Raw genomic sequence first — 16,734 nt, 5'->3', positions numbered from 1 at the left:
TCCAGCGTGCCCAGTAGGTGCATGTGGTGTCTTTGAAGTAAATGTTTTCTGATGTTGTGTTATGTGTGTGAGAGCGTTGGCAATTGCATGCACACATATGTAGACTTGTCTCGTGTGTTTTGTACATGCATTTGCAAGTTTTAGTATGTCTGTATGTTTGTTTGTCTGTCAAATACTGTAAATGACCTCCTGTATTATATTCCCAGTGGCTGTTTTTTTGTCTTATGTAGAGGCCAGTATTGCCTCAACTCTTAATTCCCTTTATTACTGATGTCATTCGTACCTTCTTCTTAAAGAAAGACACTGTAAATAGAAACTCCAAGACCAAAATACACGTCACACATGTGCCTTGATGCATTCAGTAGTATGTGTATTGGTAACTCTTAACTAACTGGACTTACAGTAACTCTGTATATCTATAAACATGACATTGAAATCTTTGTTTCATACTTTTCTTTATCATTTACTTGTATGTGTTATTTTTCCTCCACATTTCCTACCATGTGTATGTATAGAAAGATTGTCTATTTTGTACTGTTATTGTCTTTTCCTCTTGATTAAAAAAAAAAAGAATTTCCAGTATAAGCCCATTTTTGTCCTGCCTCTCTGTCCAAAAATAATGTAAACTTGTATATTGGTCATTCTACCAATTTTGTGCAAAGTGCTGTCCCTTAACAAAAAAACAACAAAAATGATATAATTTAGTATTCAGACATAGATATTTACAAACATTATGTTATGACCTATTTATACCCAGGACATTAAATGAAAAAGTGATAAGCTAAATATATACAAAATCACCATTTATAGGGTACTTTCTATTGAGAAGTAGCTGTCCCCAACCCTGACCTCTAAAATTCAATTCATGTAAATAACATTTAAAACATTTTTCATATTTTTTTCAAAAGTGTAATTTAAAACATCTTTGTGATTAAGTTTAAACAGAAGTTGAAAGATTTAGATGTATTGTGGGATTAATTTTTAAATTAAGAAACTATGCTAAAAAAATAGTGTCCCTTGTTTTCATGTCACTACCGAAACACAGGAGTTTTAATGCTCTGGTTGAGTCTGGATTTTAGCCACACCCCTGAATTTCTGAGAAGGGGGGTAGTACTGCACCCCCATCCCACATGGCTGCATGGTAAGTTGCTGACTCCCATCATTTTTTAAATAAATGTCTTCCAAAGTCTGAAAATCAGTGTGAAACTTTTAAAACCGTCACTACCGAACACAAGTTCTCTTCAATTATGTAAAAATTTGGGGGGTTTATGCAAAATATTATATTTTTCTGTGTGAACAACTCTTCAAACATGTGCTTGTTAGCCATGTGACTGTTAGCATTCTTTAGTTATCCTGAAAAATAGCTAGGAATGTCACGACCGAAACAGTCACTACCGAAACCTATGGTAAAGTTTCGGTAGTGACATGATCATTTCAGTAGTGACAAAATGGAATGGTCAGCAGTTAAACCCCATAATTTTGTGGTCCAAAGTCTTGCTCTTCTCTGCTCTGCTCTGATCTGCTCTACTCTACCCTGGTCTACTCTACTCTGCTTTACTCTATATGCTACTCTTCTCTACTCTGCTTTACTCTATTCTGCTCTACTCTGCTCTGTTCTGCTCCACTCTACTATACTCTGCTCTACTATACTCTACTTTGCTCTACTCTGCTCTACTATACTATAATCTACTCGGCTCTGTTCTACTCTGCTCTACTTTGCTCTACTCTGCTCTACTCTGATATACTCCGTTCTGCTTTACTCTGCTCTACTCTGCTCTGTTCTACTCTGCTCTACTTTATTCTACTCTGCTCTACTCTACTATACTCTGCTCTGCTCTACTTTGCTCTACTCTACTATACTCTTCTCTGCTTTACTCTGCTCTACTTTGCTCTACTATACTCTTCTCTACTCTGCTCTACTCTATTCTGCTCTACTCTACTATTCTCTGCTCTACTCTACTATGCTCTGCTCTGCTCTACTCTACTGTGCTGTGCTGTGCTCTACTCTATACTCTGCTCTACTCTACTCTACTCTACTCTGCTCTGGTCTACTCTATAATCTACTCTTCTCTACCCTACTCTACCCTTCTCTACCCTACTCTGCTCTACTCTGCTCTACTCTACTCTACTCTGCTCTGGTCTACTCTATAATCTACTCTTCTCTACCCTACTCTACCCTTCTCTACCCTACTCTGCTCTACTCTGCTCTACTCTAGTCTGCTCTACTCTATACTCTACTCTTCTCTACTCTATTCTGCTCTGTTCTACTCTGCTCTACTCTACTATATTCTGCTCTACTCTGCTCTACTATACTCAGCTCTACTCTACTTTGCTCTTCTCTGCTCTACTTTATTCTGCCCTTCTCTGCTCTGCTCTGCTCTACTTTGCTCTACTCTGCTCTACTCTACTATACTCTGCTCTACTTTGCTCTATTCTACTATGCTCTGCTCTACTATACTCTTCTCCACTCTTCTCTACTATGCTCTGCTCTGCTCTCTCAAAAATTAAATTGTTTTATTGACCACAAAACATTTGTCTTTGTCTTTGTTATATTCCCACCATAAGGCATACATTTGAGGAAATATGATGCAACCTTAAAAACAGTATAATGGTCACTACCGAAACAGGACAGTCACTACCGAAACAGTGCAGTCACTACCGAAACACTGGGTGTTTTGTAAAAAATAAAGTATACTGAGTTATCAACTAAAGTATTATGATGCTAATTGGTTATATCTATGTTCTGTTTCATCAATTATTAACTCTGAAATCAATCTGATCAGCGTTATGCATTTTACAAAGAAAGATTGCATTTAGATTTTGAAGAATTCTATAATTTGGCTAAGCCACGCCCCCCTCCACTCACTCGGACAAACTATCAACATTCAGTGACCGGCGCTATGGCAGGTGTCACAGTACACAGCATTTCGCAGGAGGCAATTGATGATTTTTGGGGACATAACGATCAAATGTCATTGAGAAGTAACCAAAAGGGCCTAAACTACACATTGGAGGGATATATTCATCATTTTATTGTTGAGGTCGATGAAAAGCTTAAATTACAAGCCAAAATTTACAGGTCACAGTGTACGCTTCTGAACCGCATCTCGTTGCCGTCGCCATCAAAGACAACAAGTTAAAGTGCCACTGAAGTTTAGATTTTTGGCTCAGAATATGAGAAAAGGATAACGGCCATTTTACCGTCTTTACCAAGAGTGTCTCTCCGTTAGTTTGGTGCTACAGTATTTACACTGAATCATTCAGCATAACGTTTGCCAACCTTTGTTATCTCTGCGATTACAGATAAGTTAATGAAGCTAAGCTCCAGAAGTTAACGTTAGCTTAACTAGAGCCCTTTGGACAACAGCTAACAATGATGTACGATCACCAAAGTACAAAACTAGAACAAAATAGGCTAATGAACTCCCAGCAAACAAGGTGACATGATGAACAACGCAGCTGGGAGCTAACGTTAGGCTAACTTTAGCTAATGTTAGCTAGAGATGTTAAAGATAACTTTATATTTCTTTCCAGCAAAGTGACAATATGTTGCCTCAAACACGATGTTGACTTACCTTAAAACAGATGTAGACATCATTGTTAATCTTATTCACGTTGAGTTGATGTTGTGGTCTAACGTTACTGCACAACTTTATCCAAAGGAGACACTTTTCTCGGTTGAGATGTGGTTTAGGAAAGGGTAAAAAAATACACCTCGTCGCCCAGTCTCTCAGGATACCTTGTGTCGGAGTTGCATGTACCCTATGCACACCGTTTGACCATTTTTAAACTTAAATCTCAGAAAAAGCTTATAAAACCGAACGAAACTGACTTTGTGTAATGAATTTCAATGAACGTCCAGGCAGAGAATGTCCGAGTGTATGGGAATGGCTATACGCAGTGTGATTGGCTCATCGCGTTTGAGGGTGGGACTTAGCCATAGGTCAATTATGCACATGGTCTGTGATGGTAACTCTCTGCCTGCTGAAGGACAAACTGATGTCTCATAGTGCACAGTCATTATATTCATTGACAGTGTTTTCCTCATACTGTCTAAACCTTTAATGTATATGAATTTATATCTGTGAAATACTGATGACCATTCTGTTTTCCTAACATTTGATATTTGACATTTGTCAAATGTTAGCCCGGTTGTTTCTAGCGAGCAGGGTAGCTTGTGTCATGGTGGTACACCAATAAAGAGATGCCTGGCACAGTAATTTTTAGCAAAATTTCATGTATACTACATGGAATTCAATGAGACGGATGTGTTTTGTTAAAAAAAAAAACTACAAAGATTGCTTGCCTCACAGGATTCCTCTTCCAGATGTATTGTTTTTTTCAGAGGGAATATTTCTACCAAAGGTGTGTTAGCTTAAAGGGCCAGTGTGTAATATTTGGCATGGTTTATTGTCAGTCTGAATCTGAATCTGAATATTCTACCCATTAATATGTTTATACAAGTGTATGATCGCTATAAAATAAAATTCGTTTGGTTTTCGTAGCCTTATAATTATGCTTTTATATATATATATATATATATAGCAAGGGCCTTGCTTTAGAGAGGTCGCCATCTTGCGCCGCCATGTATGTACGGCAGACCGAGCGGACAATCCAGCCAGCCACAGAACGCGTTTCACGTGTATAAATAAACCAACGAAGACAGTGGAAGGAAAGAAGAAGGAGGAAGAAACAGCAGAGAGTGTTAGTAGTTCGTCGATAGAGAGTAGTGAAAAGTTTTTTTAGTTATAAAGTTTGCAAATGGACCACACTCACCACACAACAGGAGAGAATGAACCCGAACCGTCATCTGCGAGAAAAAGAAGACGCAACTTCACTCCTTGTGATGCACTCTCTGCAGCGTTTTTCCTCCTGGTGATATATCTCCCCAACGATGGCAGCAGTAGCACTGAATCCCATTCTGTGCATTCAGCCTCTCTTCTCACCCGCTCAGCATCAAACACATGGAGTTCCTCATCTGTGTGCTCCGGCTCAAACAGGTATGGCTCTGGGTCTGTGTCCGCTACAACAAACTCCTCAAAATTGCGTTCAAAGTCGTCCATTGCAGCTGCTATAGTCCGGAGATATTGCTAGGCTAAATAAACAGCTGAGCACTGTTTACCGGCTACGCTGTCAGTCAGTGTGCGGGCTGGAGATTGAGCAGAGAGGGGAGGGGAGGGGGGTCCCCACTTGGTATGGCAAACGAGTATGTGTGTAAAGTTATTAAGTGTGTCTGTTACGCCAGAAGAGTCAGAGTTTGGGACGGAGTGGAGTGTTACCAGAGTTTCTGGAGTGCTCAAATAAATGGGCCTTTTTCCCAAACGCTCCTCTGGTCTCCTGCTCATGAGTGATTCATTACAATATCGTAACATGGCTTAGATTTCTAAATAAACATTCACCTCGTCGCTAGATAGACCTACTCCTGAAAAAGTCGTGCACAAGGCTTTTTGTCCCTACGAGGCCACCGTCATTTACCTGACGGGAAGGGTGAGCGAGTGAGCCCTGCAATCTAGAATTTGACCACTGATGTCACTGTTTTCAACGGTTTTCAACCCATTTTACACACTGGGCCTTTAAAGAATATTAGCTTAAACATGACAAAATTTAGTTAAAGCAGCTGTGCGGAACTTTTTACCATTAATAAAACTGTCCCTAGTTCGTATCACCCCCCCTTGAAGATCTGCATATTTATTTGAACCCAACAGCGACAAAAAAGCCTTTCTCTATATTGCTATTTAGCGTAGCCTCGCTCGGGTCGGACACACAGCGGAAGTCAGCAAACCAGAATATGGCACCCGAGGCGGAAGTGATTCTGCTCACCCGCAGCGGCCCGCAGCCATTAAACCACAGAAGAAGGAGCCGTGTTTACAGTGTTCTTCTAGTAAGCAGTACGCAACGAACATTGCTGAACACATAACACCTAACAGTTTTACCAGAGATGTATCTATGGGGACTTGGTTGTACTTTTGATGTCATGGCGGATAACAAAGGAGCATCATGTAAAATTATCTGTGACTGTGACCATGAACACAAATATACAGCAGGCAGTTGTCCTCAGTTTATAAGAAATTCAGAGCTACACCAGAACATTTATGAACAGGTCTTACTTTACTACTAACTTGTGTGTAACATTAGCATGTTAGCATGTTTCCACTAATTACTTGGACTGACCTAACGTTAGTAGCGTTAGCTTTGCAAGCAAAGGCTGCAGGTAACAGTTTTGGTGTGTTAGGATCATGTTATGTCTTCACTGTGTATCTTCACATAAAAGAATACTCAGACGATTTGGGAGTTATGCCCTTTCGCTATCATTTTCATATTGAGACACCATTATGGTTGTTGTTTTTGTGTCTGTACGTCCAGTGGCTGGGTCTCAGCGGTTAGCATAGCGCTTATAGGGGGTCAGTACGTCCGTGATCCGTGGAGGGATACACCAGTGAGCAGGCACAGGCACAGACGTAGCTTGTAAACAAAACTCAGCTGTTTATTTAGCCTAGCGATATCTCCGGGCTATAGTAGCTGCAATGGACGACTTTGAACGCGATTTTGAGGAGTTTCTTGTAGTGGGTACAGACCCAGAGCCATACCTGTTTGAGCCGGAGCATACAGATGAGGAACTCCATGTGTTGCATGCTGAGCGGGCGAGAAGAGAGGCTGAATCCTCCGCTCCCATTTTGCTGCACAGAATGGGATTCGGTGCTACCATCGTTGGGGAGATATATCATCAGGAGGAAAACCGCTGCAGAGAGTGCATCACAAGGACTGAAAACTTTGCAGCAATCACTAATCCTGGCGTGATTGAAACTTTTTTTCATGTTCCTAAGATGAACTGGAAAGAACGCCCCAGGCCTGCAGGAGCTGATGGACAGCTTTCAGTCGGGTCAGTAATATCGTCCGTGTCGTCTCTTTGTTTGCTTTTACCGAGTGACCTAGCGTACCTGTCCCAGAGCAAGCTGCAGCTGTTGCTCACCGGTGTATCCCTCTGCGCAAGATGTACTGACCACCTACAAGTGCAATGTACAGACACAAAAAAGATATCCATCATGTTGTCTCAACATGAAAATGATAGAGAAAGGGCATAACTCCCAAATCGTCTGAATATTCTTTTCACATAATAATGCGGACTCAGCAGATGACTTGTTAACTGTTTATTCCTCCTTACACCGAACGTACACGGCTGCTTCTCATTGTTTCCAGTAGCACAACAACGGTTACTACATTACCCAGAATAACTTGAGGCTCACACTACTACGGTAGCCTTAGTAGCTCAAAATACACAACAGATTAGATCAGAACAGAAAGACGACAGGAGAATTTACTGAGTAATTTTGCTGTTTCCACTAATTACTTGGACTGACCTGACGTTAGTTAATCCTCTCGCTCTCCAAAACAAATGCATGCGGTAATTGCCAGTTGCAGTCGAGATTTTACCACACCAGGCTGTGGGTGTCATACCACTTCGACCAAAGGGGCGCTATAATCAACGAAAACGAAAAGTTCCGCACAGCTGCTTTAAGATGCAATATTATTTTCAAAAGTAACACTGACAGCAGGGATGCGCCACCCAGCAATATGAATGAGTGCAGTCTGAGTGACAGGCACCGTCTTGTCCCTAATAGCAAGCTAATTTGCTAATCAGTCCTGTTTAGCGTTTGCTAGCCAGCAAACTATGCTAACTATGTTAGCTATAGCAAATTATGAGTAGACATTTAGGCGTCCTTTAAACATTGAGTTTGAAAGCATGATTACTAGTGAAGTGTAAGTACACCATCTATCTGTCTGTATCTGTTCAACTAAATTATCTGTATCTGTATCTGTACTTGGAATGGGTGGAGTTTGAACCAGAAGTGGGTGGGGCTTTAACTGGAAATGGGTGAAACCATACCATAAATTGTGATTTTAACCTGATATTAATATGGATGGATCAGAAGTTGTTATAGTTATTATTCATTAGAAAACTTAAAACAATCCCTGGATTAAGCTTCAGATCATCACAAGAGTAGAGGACGTAACACAGGTACCCAAATGAGGATTTTACTTCATCATAGATATTGACACATTTTACTATGATAGTCGTACTCAAAAAAAGTACATTATCTGTACCAGATACTCGTTTCATCCTAGTACTAGCCTCAACCATAATAATTACCACAAACTGCATACTGTAGTGTTTTGCTACAGTGTTGTTATTAACTGGCTAAAATAAAATGACCTATCTAAATGCCACATTTATGCATATTGTGGTTATTAACCATGATTTCTAGTTTTAAATTAAGGGTTATTCACAAACATCCTCAGGTTAAAAGTAGCCCCTGCCTGGCTGACTAAGGAGAAACTCCTAAAAGTGGTGCCTGAAAAACAAAAGAATGTGAAGGTATGTCATGCCATGTTGGAAGGGGGGCGCCATTTTGTGAAGTTTGCACAGACCATTTCAAACCCTATTTCAAAAACATTCTAAATGGGTCCAAGTGTATTTCCTGTTGGAGTGCTTGTTAATACAGTAGCTAACAGGAAGTAAACTATGACCAAAGCTGTTCCCTTAGCGACAGAATATATAATGGATTGTAAATGGACCTACACGTGTATAGTGCCTTTCTAGTCTTTACTAGACTGCACTACGAGTCACATTTACCCATTCACACACACTCATACACTGGTGGCTGAGGCTACCCACCTGCTACTCAGTTTTTTACACACTCACACATCGCTGGAACAGCCATCAGGAGCAATTTGGGGTTCAGTATCTTGCTCAAGGATACTTCGACATGCAGACTGGAGGAGCCTGGGATCCAGCTGCTGATCTTCTGATTAGTGGATGACCTGCTCTACCTCCTGAGCCGCAGCCGCCCCAACTAAAAGGTCTATTACCAAAGTGTATGGGCTTAGTCCTAAAACCAGATAGTTTACAATGTCCAGGCATTTGAGCACAGGTAGTGCATCAGGGTCTGTAATCCGGCCTTTGGCTGCCAAGTCACGTGGCTCTATGTTGTTAATAGTGATCAGTTTGCACAAAATGTTGCTTGATCACCACAGCAGGTACAGCTAACACAGCATGATCCTCGTAAGATGGTGCACCACTGAAATACATTAACACAGCGTGATGTCACTTCATGTTCTCTTTATGGATGCTTCACCTCAGCCATCATTTATGGCAATTATACCCAAATGTTTTGCTCTATTGTCAGTGCACAGTGTTTTTTGAACTGTAACACAACCAAAAAGTGTCATCTTCATACACTCATTTTTTTGTATTGTGTGAACAGTAGGCGTGACAAGCTGGCTTCACGTGACACTTTTCTAATTGTGCCACAATGTCTTTTTTCACATTTCTATTTCAGTTAGTCTATTTTGAAATGACATGGACGCTTGGATGTCATAAACTATTTCCCATCCATTCCACATAATGTTGATGCAGCATTGATCCCAGCTGTGAAATCTCCAGGTAATCTGTGTAACTCGTCATCCTCCTGAGCAGTCAGCTGCTGAAAACATGGATCCACAGAACAAGCAAGCTTCTCAGGTCTGTGAACTTAAACTTTATCAATTTTTATCAATGGGCAGATGACAGATAACAACATTGTGTGCAGCATCAGCCTGTTGGGACAGAAACTTAAAGCTATAGCCTACAGCAGCAGTTCAGCACAGAACAGTATTAATCAGCCTTCTGTTTAAATCAACAGTGGCACTAAACCTGATGCAAAACATAACATATTTACCAGTGTTTAAGTTTTTCTTTTTTACTGTATCTTAATAAAGCCTTATCATGGTGCACCCACACAGGTGTTTTCACTTATCATGCTTGATTAGACCTCTCCTCAGGACTGTGTAGGTGTGCAGCCGACACACTGTGTTTGATAACATCTGCCCCACTCTCCTGTTAGCTTTGTTGCACCCGTTAATTTGGGACAGTTCACACCTTTATCTTTTTAATTTGTACAGCTTGGTGACCATGTAATTTCTGTTACATCTCCACCCAACTTCAACCTGAGCAGAGGTCTAATCAGGACAACTTGGAAACACCCCTGTGTGTGAGCAGAGCCTCAAACTAGCTGCACCAGTGTTTTAGCACACTGTCGCTAATTTACTGAAAATACCATACATTACGGCAAACCACCTTACAAAGCATGCTGTAGTGTTTCAGTGGAAGCACAGAGCACCAGTTAAAATCTATGTAACGTTAAAATGTTCCTTTTTTTTCCTGTAAACCCACAAAAAAGTTAGAGTCTGGCGATAATTTGTCTCAAAGAATCCCACAGCGTCGATTAAAACCAACACTGATCAATGCAGTTATGCCATACTGTAACTAAAGCTCCTGCGGTTAACATTGTATGAAAGCTTTAATGATCTAACTCTTGCTAAAGTATCAGGATACACAACACGAAACCTTCAGGCAACTGTAGCCAAACTAAAAAAGATCAAGCTACAACTTCGAATCTGGGCCCAAACAGGCTATAAATATCCCCAGAGCCCTTAATTGCACATTAACGTGTTCTTTTTGGAGGAATTAACTGTTCCTGACTGACCAGGCAAAGGCACACAGACCTCATTAAAAAAAGACTGGGGGAAGGAGGAAGGAAGGGAAAACAAGAGAGGCAGTTTAACAAGAGAGACAGGAGACAAAGAGGGTGTGGTGCCAGTATAAATCTTTGCACCGTTCATCATCCACTTCTCACCAAAACAACAGAAATCTCGTGAATAGTTTGAAGACAGTTTTATTCCTCAGACAAACAATGATTCATTTGCTGCATGTGTCACTGCATCTGTTTTTCCAGGGATTTTTCTGCTCGTGTTATTTATCATCAGTCATTCTGTATCAGTGGCACTCATTTTTGTAAAGCACCACGCTGTATATACTTCAAGTAAATGATCCTAAAAAAACAAAGCCTGTAAACGGCATACAAGAGACAAACACACTGATTAGTTTCTGAGATTGAGGTCTTGCTTTATATGCAGGGTAAGTCTCTTACAGTGACAAGATTCCTTAAAAAAAATATCCAGGAGGAAATAGTATGAAACAAAACAAATGAACACAAACAGGTCCAACTTGACCTATCAGTTGACATCTGCATTTTTCTGTGTTTTGAATAAATGGTAGGCCCTTGTTGGTGAAGTTGGTCCAGAAATGTCCTCCTTCTCCATGTCAGTCTGCATCCTGATCAAGATGCCTTTTAATATTCTTAAATAGTCCATGTCTGTCCCAAAGTGAGGTAACTAAAAAGTTCCATTTGCATCAAAGTCCATATGAATAGAACGGCAGTAATGGTAGCATGAAGCAGAGATGTACAGGGAGGATCACAGCCACTTTATCCAGCAGCTGGAAAGACAAAAAGGCAGACACGTTACAGCTGCAACCACTGATACTCAAATACCACCCAAATACAGGACATCAGTGGGGCACTGACCATAAACGAGATGTAATTTCATATTTCCAGTGTGCCATGAGAGGAACATAACATTATATATGTTATTATTACATTTTTAATTAATTTCATCATTGGAAGAAAAACAGAAATAAATCTCACATTTTTAATTCATAATATGCTAAAATCAACATCCAAATCAGAATCCAACTTGATTTAGGTGTAATAGTACAAGGTGATGTATGAGCATTAAAGTGAGGTTCAGTATTGACATCAATGTGGGGTTAGCAAATGCACTTTGGGTCATTTCTGTTGTCACATATCATCACTTTTCTGATACCAATAAATAGCTGTCATCCTCTCTCAAAATACATCTCCCTGATTCTTAAAACCAGGCTCTCATACAATTTACATATAAAATATACAGGGCTGCTTTTCTCTGTTGGCCCAAAACTGAATTCTTTTTAAATGTCAAGTGTCCTCTAACACGTCAGTGAAGGTTAGTCCTCTGAGACCACACTGTGCTGACTGTGGGGCTCAGTAAAAGACTTCATTAATCTACATGGGAGCTGGAAACATTAGCTACCTCCCTGGGACACTCTAATGATAGGTTGCTGGGCTTCATGCATATTGGCAATGAAGGAAGAAGTGGTTTGTCATGGATATGTTTCGAATACAAACAGCACGTCAACCCCCATCTCTTTGGAGTTTGGTTGTTTATATGAAATGAAAGCTAAGACTTGCAGGTGATGTTCACTTGCTTGCTATTTGTTCTACTTAATGGGACGGGAAAAAAACAAAACTGACTTTTTGTTGCTTTATTGCATGCATATAATTTTGCAATTATGGATGTTGACTTTTAAAGAAAGTGGCTCTTTTTCAAACCCAAGACATGGGGGAGGTGTGTGCCTGTGTGCCTGTGTGCATGGGTGCATGCGTATGGCTACACCTATGCATGTGTGCATAGTTGTGTGTGTATAAATCAGCTCTCACCTCCTCCATCACTTCCAGTGGTTTATGGGAGCACGGCGGGGAGCCACATCAGCCTCCCCTTTGATGGTGACACACATGATTCATGGCTTTTAGAGACCGTTTGTTTTCATTACGCCTCCTCGTCAGCTCGCTGTAGCTGCATCACGGTTTTGTGCAACGCAAGCAAATTTGGGGCAGAATGAGAGGAAAGAATTTCAGGAGGAGAGTTTTTTTGGCGCTAGAAGAAACAAAGGGGCTCGGTTTAGGAGAAACTTTAGTCAGGACAACGGCTGCCCGCGGCTACTTTTTCCACCGTTGCTTGGGTTCAGAGGTGGTCAGGGATTCGTGATATGTCAGAGTCCTGGAAAAAGTAGGAGTTGAAAGGGTACGGAAAAGTCAAAGGTCCAATGTCTCTTGAAACATCCAATTTTGTCTTTCCAGTTTCCTTGAATCCCTCCTCTGCATTCTCTAGTTGCTTTTTATATCATACAAAACTTTTCACACTTGCTAGCTCAAGGCAGAAGTTAAATAAAAATGAAAAGAAGTTCAAATATGGCTCAAAATATGCATAGTTATGAGGATGACAATAGTAATGATGATAAAGATGGCAGTTATGGTAATAAAATCAAGGGTGATGATGAGGATGAAACCAGAGGTGAAGCTTCAGAACCCATGAAAGTCAAGGGGCTCCAGCAGGATGAGCCCTGCTGTCATGTGGAGGCAACATTTAGGACAGGTTGTTCTTAACCATCAGGTTGTTGAACTGAATGAATGCTAAATGATGTCCGGGTGATATTATCTGACACCTGTCCTCCATTGTGAGCTATGTAAACAAAGTACCAAAAAAATCCTTTAACGCAAGGAATCATACACTGAGCACTATGTCCCTGTTGTGATTCTTGTCTTTAATGCTAGCATTGGCACACTTGAGCAGTAATAGCTGCTTTGGGCAAACAAAACAACAGAACTATATGATTTCATCTGATAAGTAGCTTGACAACAATGAAAACCTTATGAAGGAACAGTGGCTTAAAAACCATCTCCGTCCAAATGCTTATGGGTCAGATAGTCGTTCCATTATCATTGAGGCAAACAGATGATCTAAGTCAAGGTGTTAAATAGTCCACTGGTGAGACTTCTCAAGTAAGAGTATTTCCCTGTCAGTCAAAAGACAAACCTTGCCTTTAGGCAGGGCTAGTGACCAGCAGACATGGTCGACCAGGCCCCCTCCATCCTCCAGACAGAGAAGGCATAGCTCAGTCTCTCGTGGGCCAGGTAGTTACACCCAGCCAGCTTAGTGTCCATCTCGTCATTCTGCAGAACCTGGTACAGAAAGTCAATATAACGTGACGCCAATTTAAGGGTCTGGATCTTACTCAGTTTGTCCGAGGGGAGCGTTGGGATTATCTTACGCAACGATGCAAAGGCTTCATTCAGAGATTGCGTCCGCTGGCGCTCCCGGATGTTGGCAATCACTCGCTGGCCGTGTGGGTCTTCAAGGGCTGAGAGATCTCCAGGGCTAGGACCAGAACCAGGAGAAAGGGATGGGCCTGAGGAAGGCGGCCGATGTTGAGGACTCCTCTTGAGTCTTTTGGGTCCGTTCAGGGTGTAGATCCGGACGTCGTCCCCTGGCTTGACCTTGCCATCGTGTCCTGATGAAGCGGGAGTTACTGCTGTAACGTGATCCTCCGTAGGTGAGCCTGTCTGCCGTTTACGCCCGGTGACCCCTGGTGTTGCTACGACAACAGGACAGGCGTTAGAAGGTGGTCTTCCTGTGTTCTCCTCGCTGGAAACCACCCCTCCCTCAGGGTGGTCATCATTAGACTGCTCCTCCTCTCTCATGCTTGGCCACGTTTTTCCTCTGTCTCCTCTCTCCTTTATGTGGCTCTCTATCCTTCACTCCTCTGAATATCTCAAGTGCTTCTCTGTTTCCGTAAATGTACCTCTCAACTCCCCCTCTGCTTCTTCCACTCAGTTTTCCTCTCTTCTCTCCGTCTTCAGGAACTCCCTCTGTTACGTTGCGTGTTTGTCCGGCCTTCTGCTCTGTTGTTTTTCTTCTCCAACAGTTATCAGCCTTAAATTTTGTCACGTCTGATCATGCCAAGCCAAAATGGGATAGTAATCAGCACTCAGCTTTGGATTGCCACAGTGCTTCTTCATCCACACATGTGGAAACCCGCCAATGATCTCTTCCCAGTCTCTGTGAGCGCACACTGCATCAGCAAATGGGACTGTTCTCATGTCCCGCTCCTGTAGCTGCATGTGAGACAACAGCAATCTGAATCTGACTTTTTAAAGGGAGTGAGCCATGAAACTTTCAGCTGCCCACCCATCTGACTCGCTCATTGGTCCAGAGGACTTTTTTTGGACAGCTGAGCTTAAGACAACAGGAAGAATATATCATAAGCGATTGGTCCGATCAAAGGGATGAGGCGGAGACAAAGGTGTGCCGTACAGCCAACCAAACTGAACCGTTGTGACGTTTGCTTCTTGTCACAGAAGTTGCCCAAGTTTATGAGTTCCAGATTTCCTCCAAAGCAAGTCGCTACCATCCCCCTTTCAGTGCCTGGCTCTCAGTCCCCCCTGCCTGCACTCTCCACAACTCAGCACCATCATCGCTTGCTTTCAATATAGTTCAGAGAAGAAAAGAGAAAAAAACATAGCTCCACAAATGTTTTTGTTTCTGGTTTGAGAGTCACATGGCACTTCTGTCTGCTTTATAAATAGTGAAATGTGACGATATTTTAACACATAACATTCCACGCAGATGGACTAATGGTTAGAAACATAGGTTAGAATTGTTCATTTTGTATTTCTACAGTTCAAAAAACTTAGTTACAGTTGTGGCAGGTCTTCCATTGTTAGAGATTGGAGAGGAATAGAAGTTGATATACACAGTACTTCAAAAAAGTAAATAAAAATAAGTACAGAAATATAATAGTTCATCCCTTTACCTTAACTTTAGCTATGGCCCCTAGTCAGACATCAAACTTAGGCATATAACCAAAACAAAACAACATTTTTGTTGTTTATGACTGCAAAATAAACATGTCTTTAATAAATGATTGCTTAAAATATTACACCTCATCAACAGAGGGTACTTTTTGTTTGTGAAACAACAGAGACAGTGTGTTTTATTTCACTGCCAGCGACTTGGCTGTTGTTTGTCAGTATAGACCTGGAGGGAGGAAAGCGCTGGCATTCAGTCAGCACTGCAGCACTGAGGTCTGATCACAGCATTAAGGAAAGAATGAGTGCTCTGGATCAGAGGGATGCCTGTGGGACAATTTGTTACTTTCATCTACTGATCTGCATCTAGAACAAGCCTCGGTCCATGTCCAACGTGGACTTTGCTTTCCAAACTCCTGGGTGAGCCTCCAGCACTACCCACAGCCACACCCCCACAAAAGAAGAGTCTATTGTTAGCGTTTTGTGTGTTTAGAGACAAGATGCATCCCCCTGATGAAAACCCTTGAGTGAAAACGGTTAAGTAGAGGCACGGTTAGGACACAGAACTGGAAAATCTCTCTGGTGAGTCAACTAAAGATGGCTCAAGTCCACAAGAAGAAGAGAAACCTCTATTGTGTGACCATAGATGATACCATTTCTCTTGTACACACACCACTCAACACCATGACGGTGTATGTTTCTGTTGCCACAACAATAATGTGTAATAGCCGCGTGTCTCCATGAGCCCCAGTTGAGGTCCAAGTGATTCAGTGATAGCTTCTCCTTCATCATCATCTCCTTCTGCTTCTCTATGTACAAATCCAATGGGACACACTCAAATGTGTCTCAAACACACTGGAGTTGTAGTCCTATCCCATTGTAAATCTACTGTATGTTCCTGTCATAGGGTTGTGTTTATCTGCAGCCTTTGTGCTTGTTGCAAGCACACATATCTGATGCAGCAATACTGGATGCAAAAAGGTAACATGGCTTCTATGGGGTGTACTGTGTGGTGAACTAAAGAGACTGACCACAAAAGAGGTCTGATTAAATGAATACATCTGCATTTGGAAATAAATTTGAACTTTGTAGCACTTGACTTAAGTAGATGTGTAAGCCTGCATGGAGAGTGACAAAACAAAACAGGCAAAATTTATATGAATATATATAAATAAACACAACTTCCTGTGTCCCCGATGAGGTGCTAGAGAACACACACTCATCATATGTAATGTTGCTGTATAACAGTGTTAATTTTGACACCTATTTTAAATTTAGTTTTAGTCTTAGTCTTCAGATGAAAATGCCTACTTTTATTACTTTTAGTTAATATGTTTAGTATATGTTTTTTTTTATCTTTAAACTAATCCAGTTGGGCTAATTCATGTATCAGAAATTAGAATCAAGGTGACAGGTTTTATAAAACTTTCATTGCGGCTAGTTTTTCACAAAT

The 16,734-nt window shown here is 41.3% G+C and overlaps 1 protein-coding gene across 1 annotated transcript; it reads right to left on the bottom strand.

The window, feature by feature from the left end:
- Positions 1-10,696: 10,696 nt before the first annotated feature.
- LOC117257862 (protein twist-like) lies at positions 10,697-14,593 on the bottom strand. The gene is made up of 2 exons (XM_033628227.2): positions 12,354-14,593; positions 10,697-11,314 (listed from the first exon to the last, which is right to left on the bottom strand). Exon 1 carries the CDS (start codon positions 14,172-14,174, stop codon positions 13,527-13,529), a length of 648 nt encoding a protein of 215 aa, XP_033484118.1. The 5' UTR covers positions 14,175-14,593; the 3' UTR covers positions 10,697-11,314; positions 12,354-13,526.
- Between the last annotated feature and the right edge of the window lie 2,141 nt (positions 14,594-16,734).

The sequence above is a fragment of the Epinephelus lanceolatus genome, chromosome 8, assembly GCF_041903045.1.
Source record: "Epinephelus lanceolatus isolate andai-2023 chromosome 8, ASM4190304v1, whole genome shotgun sequence".
Classification (NCBI taxonomy): Eukaryota; Metazoa; Chordata; class Actinopteri; order Perciformes; family Serranidae; genus Epinephelus; species Epinephelus lanceolatus.
This window is presented reverse-complemented; position numbering and strand designations above follow the sequence as displayed.

Bases quoted from the DNA above. Each gene is read 5' to 3' on its own strand.
- LOC117257862 (XM_033628227.2), bottom strand. From the start codon at position 14,174: ATGAGAGAGGAGGAGCAGTCTAATGATGACCACCCTGAGGGAGGGGTG.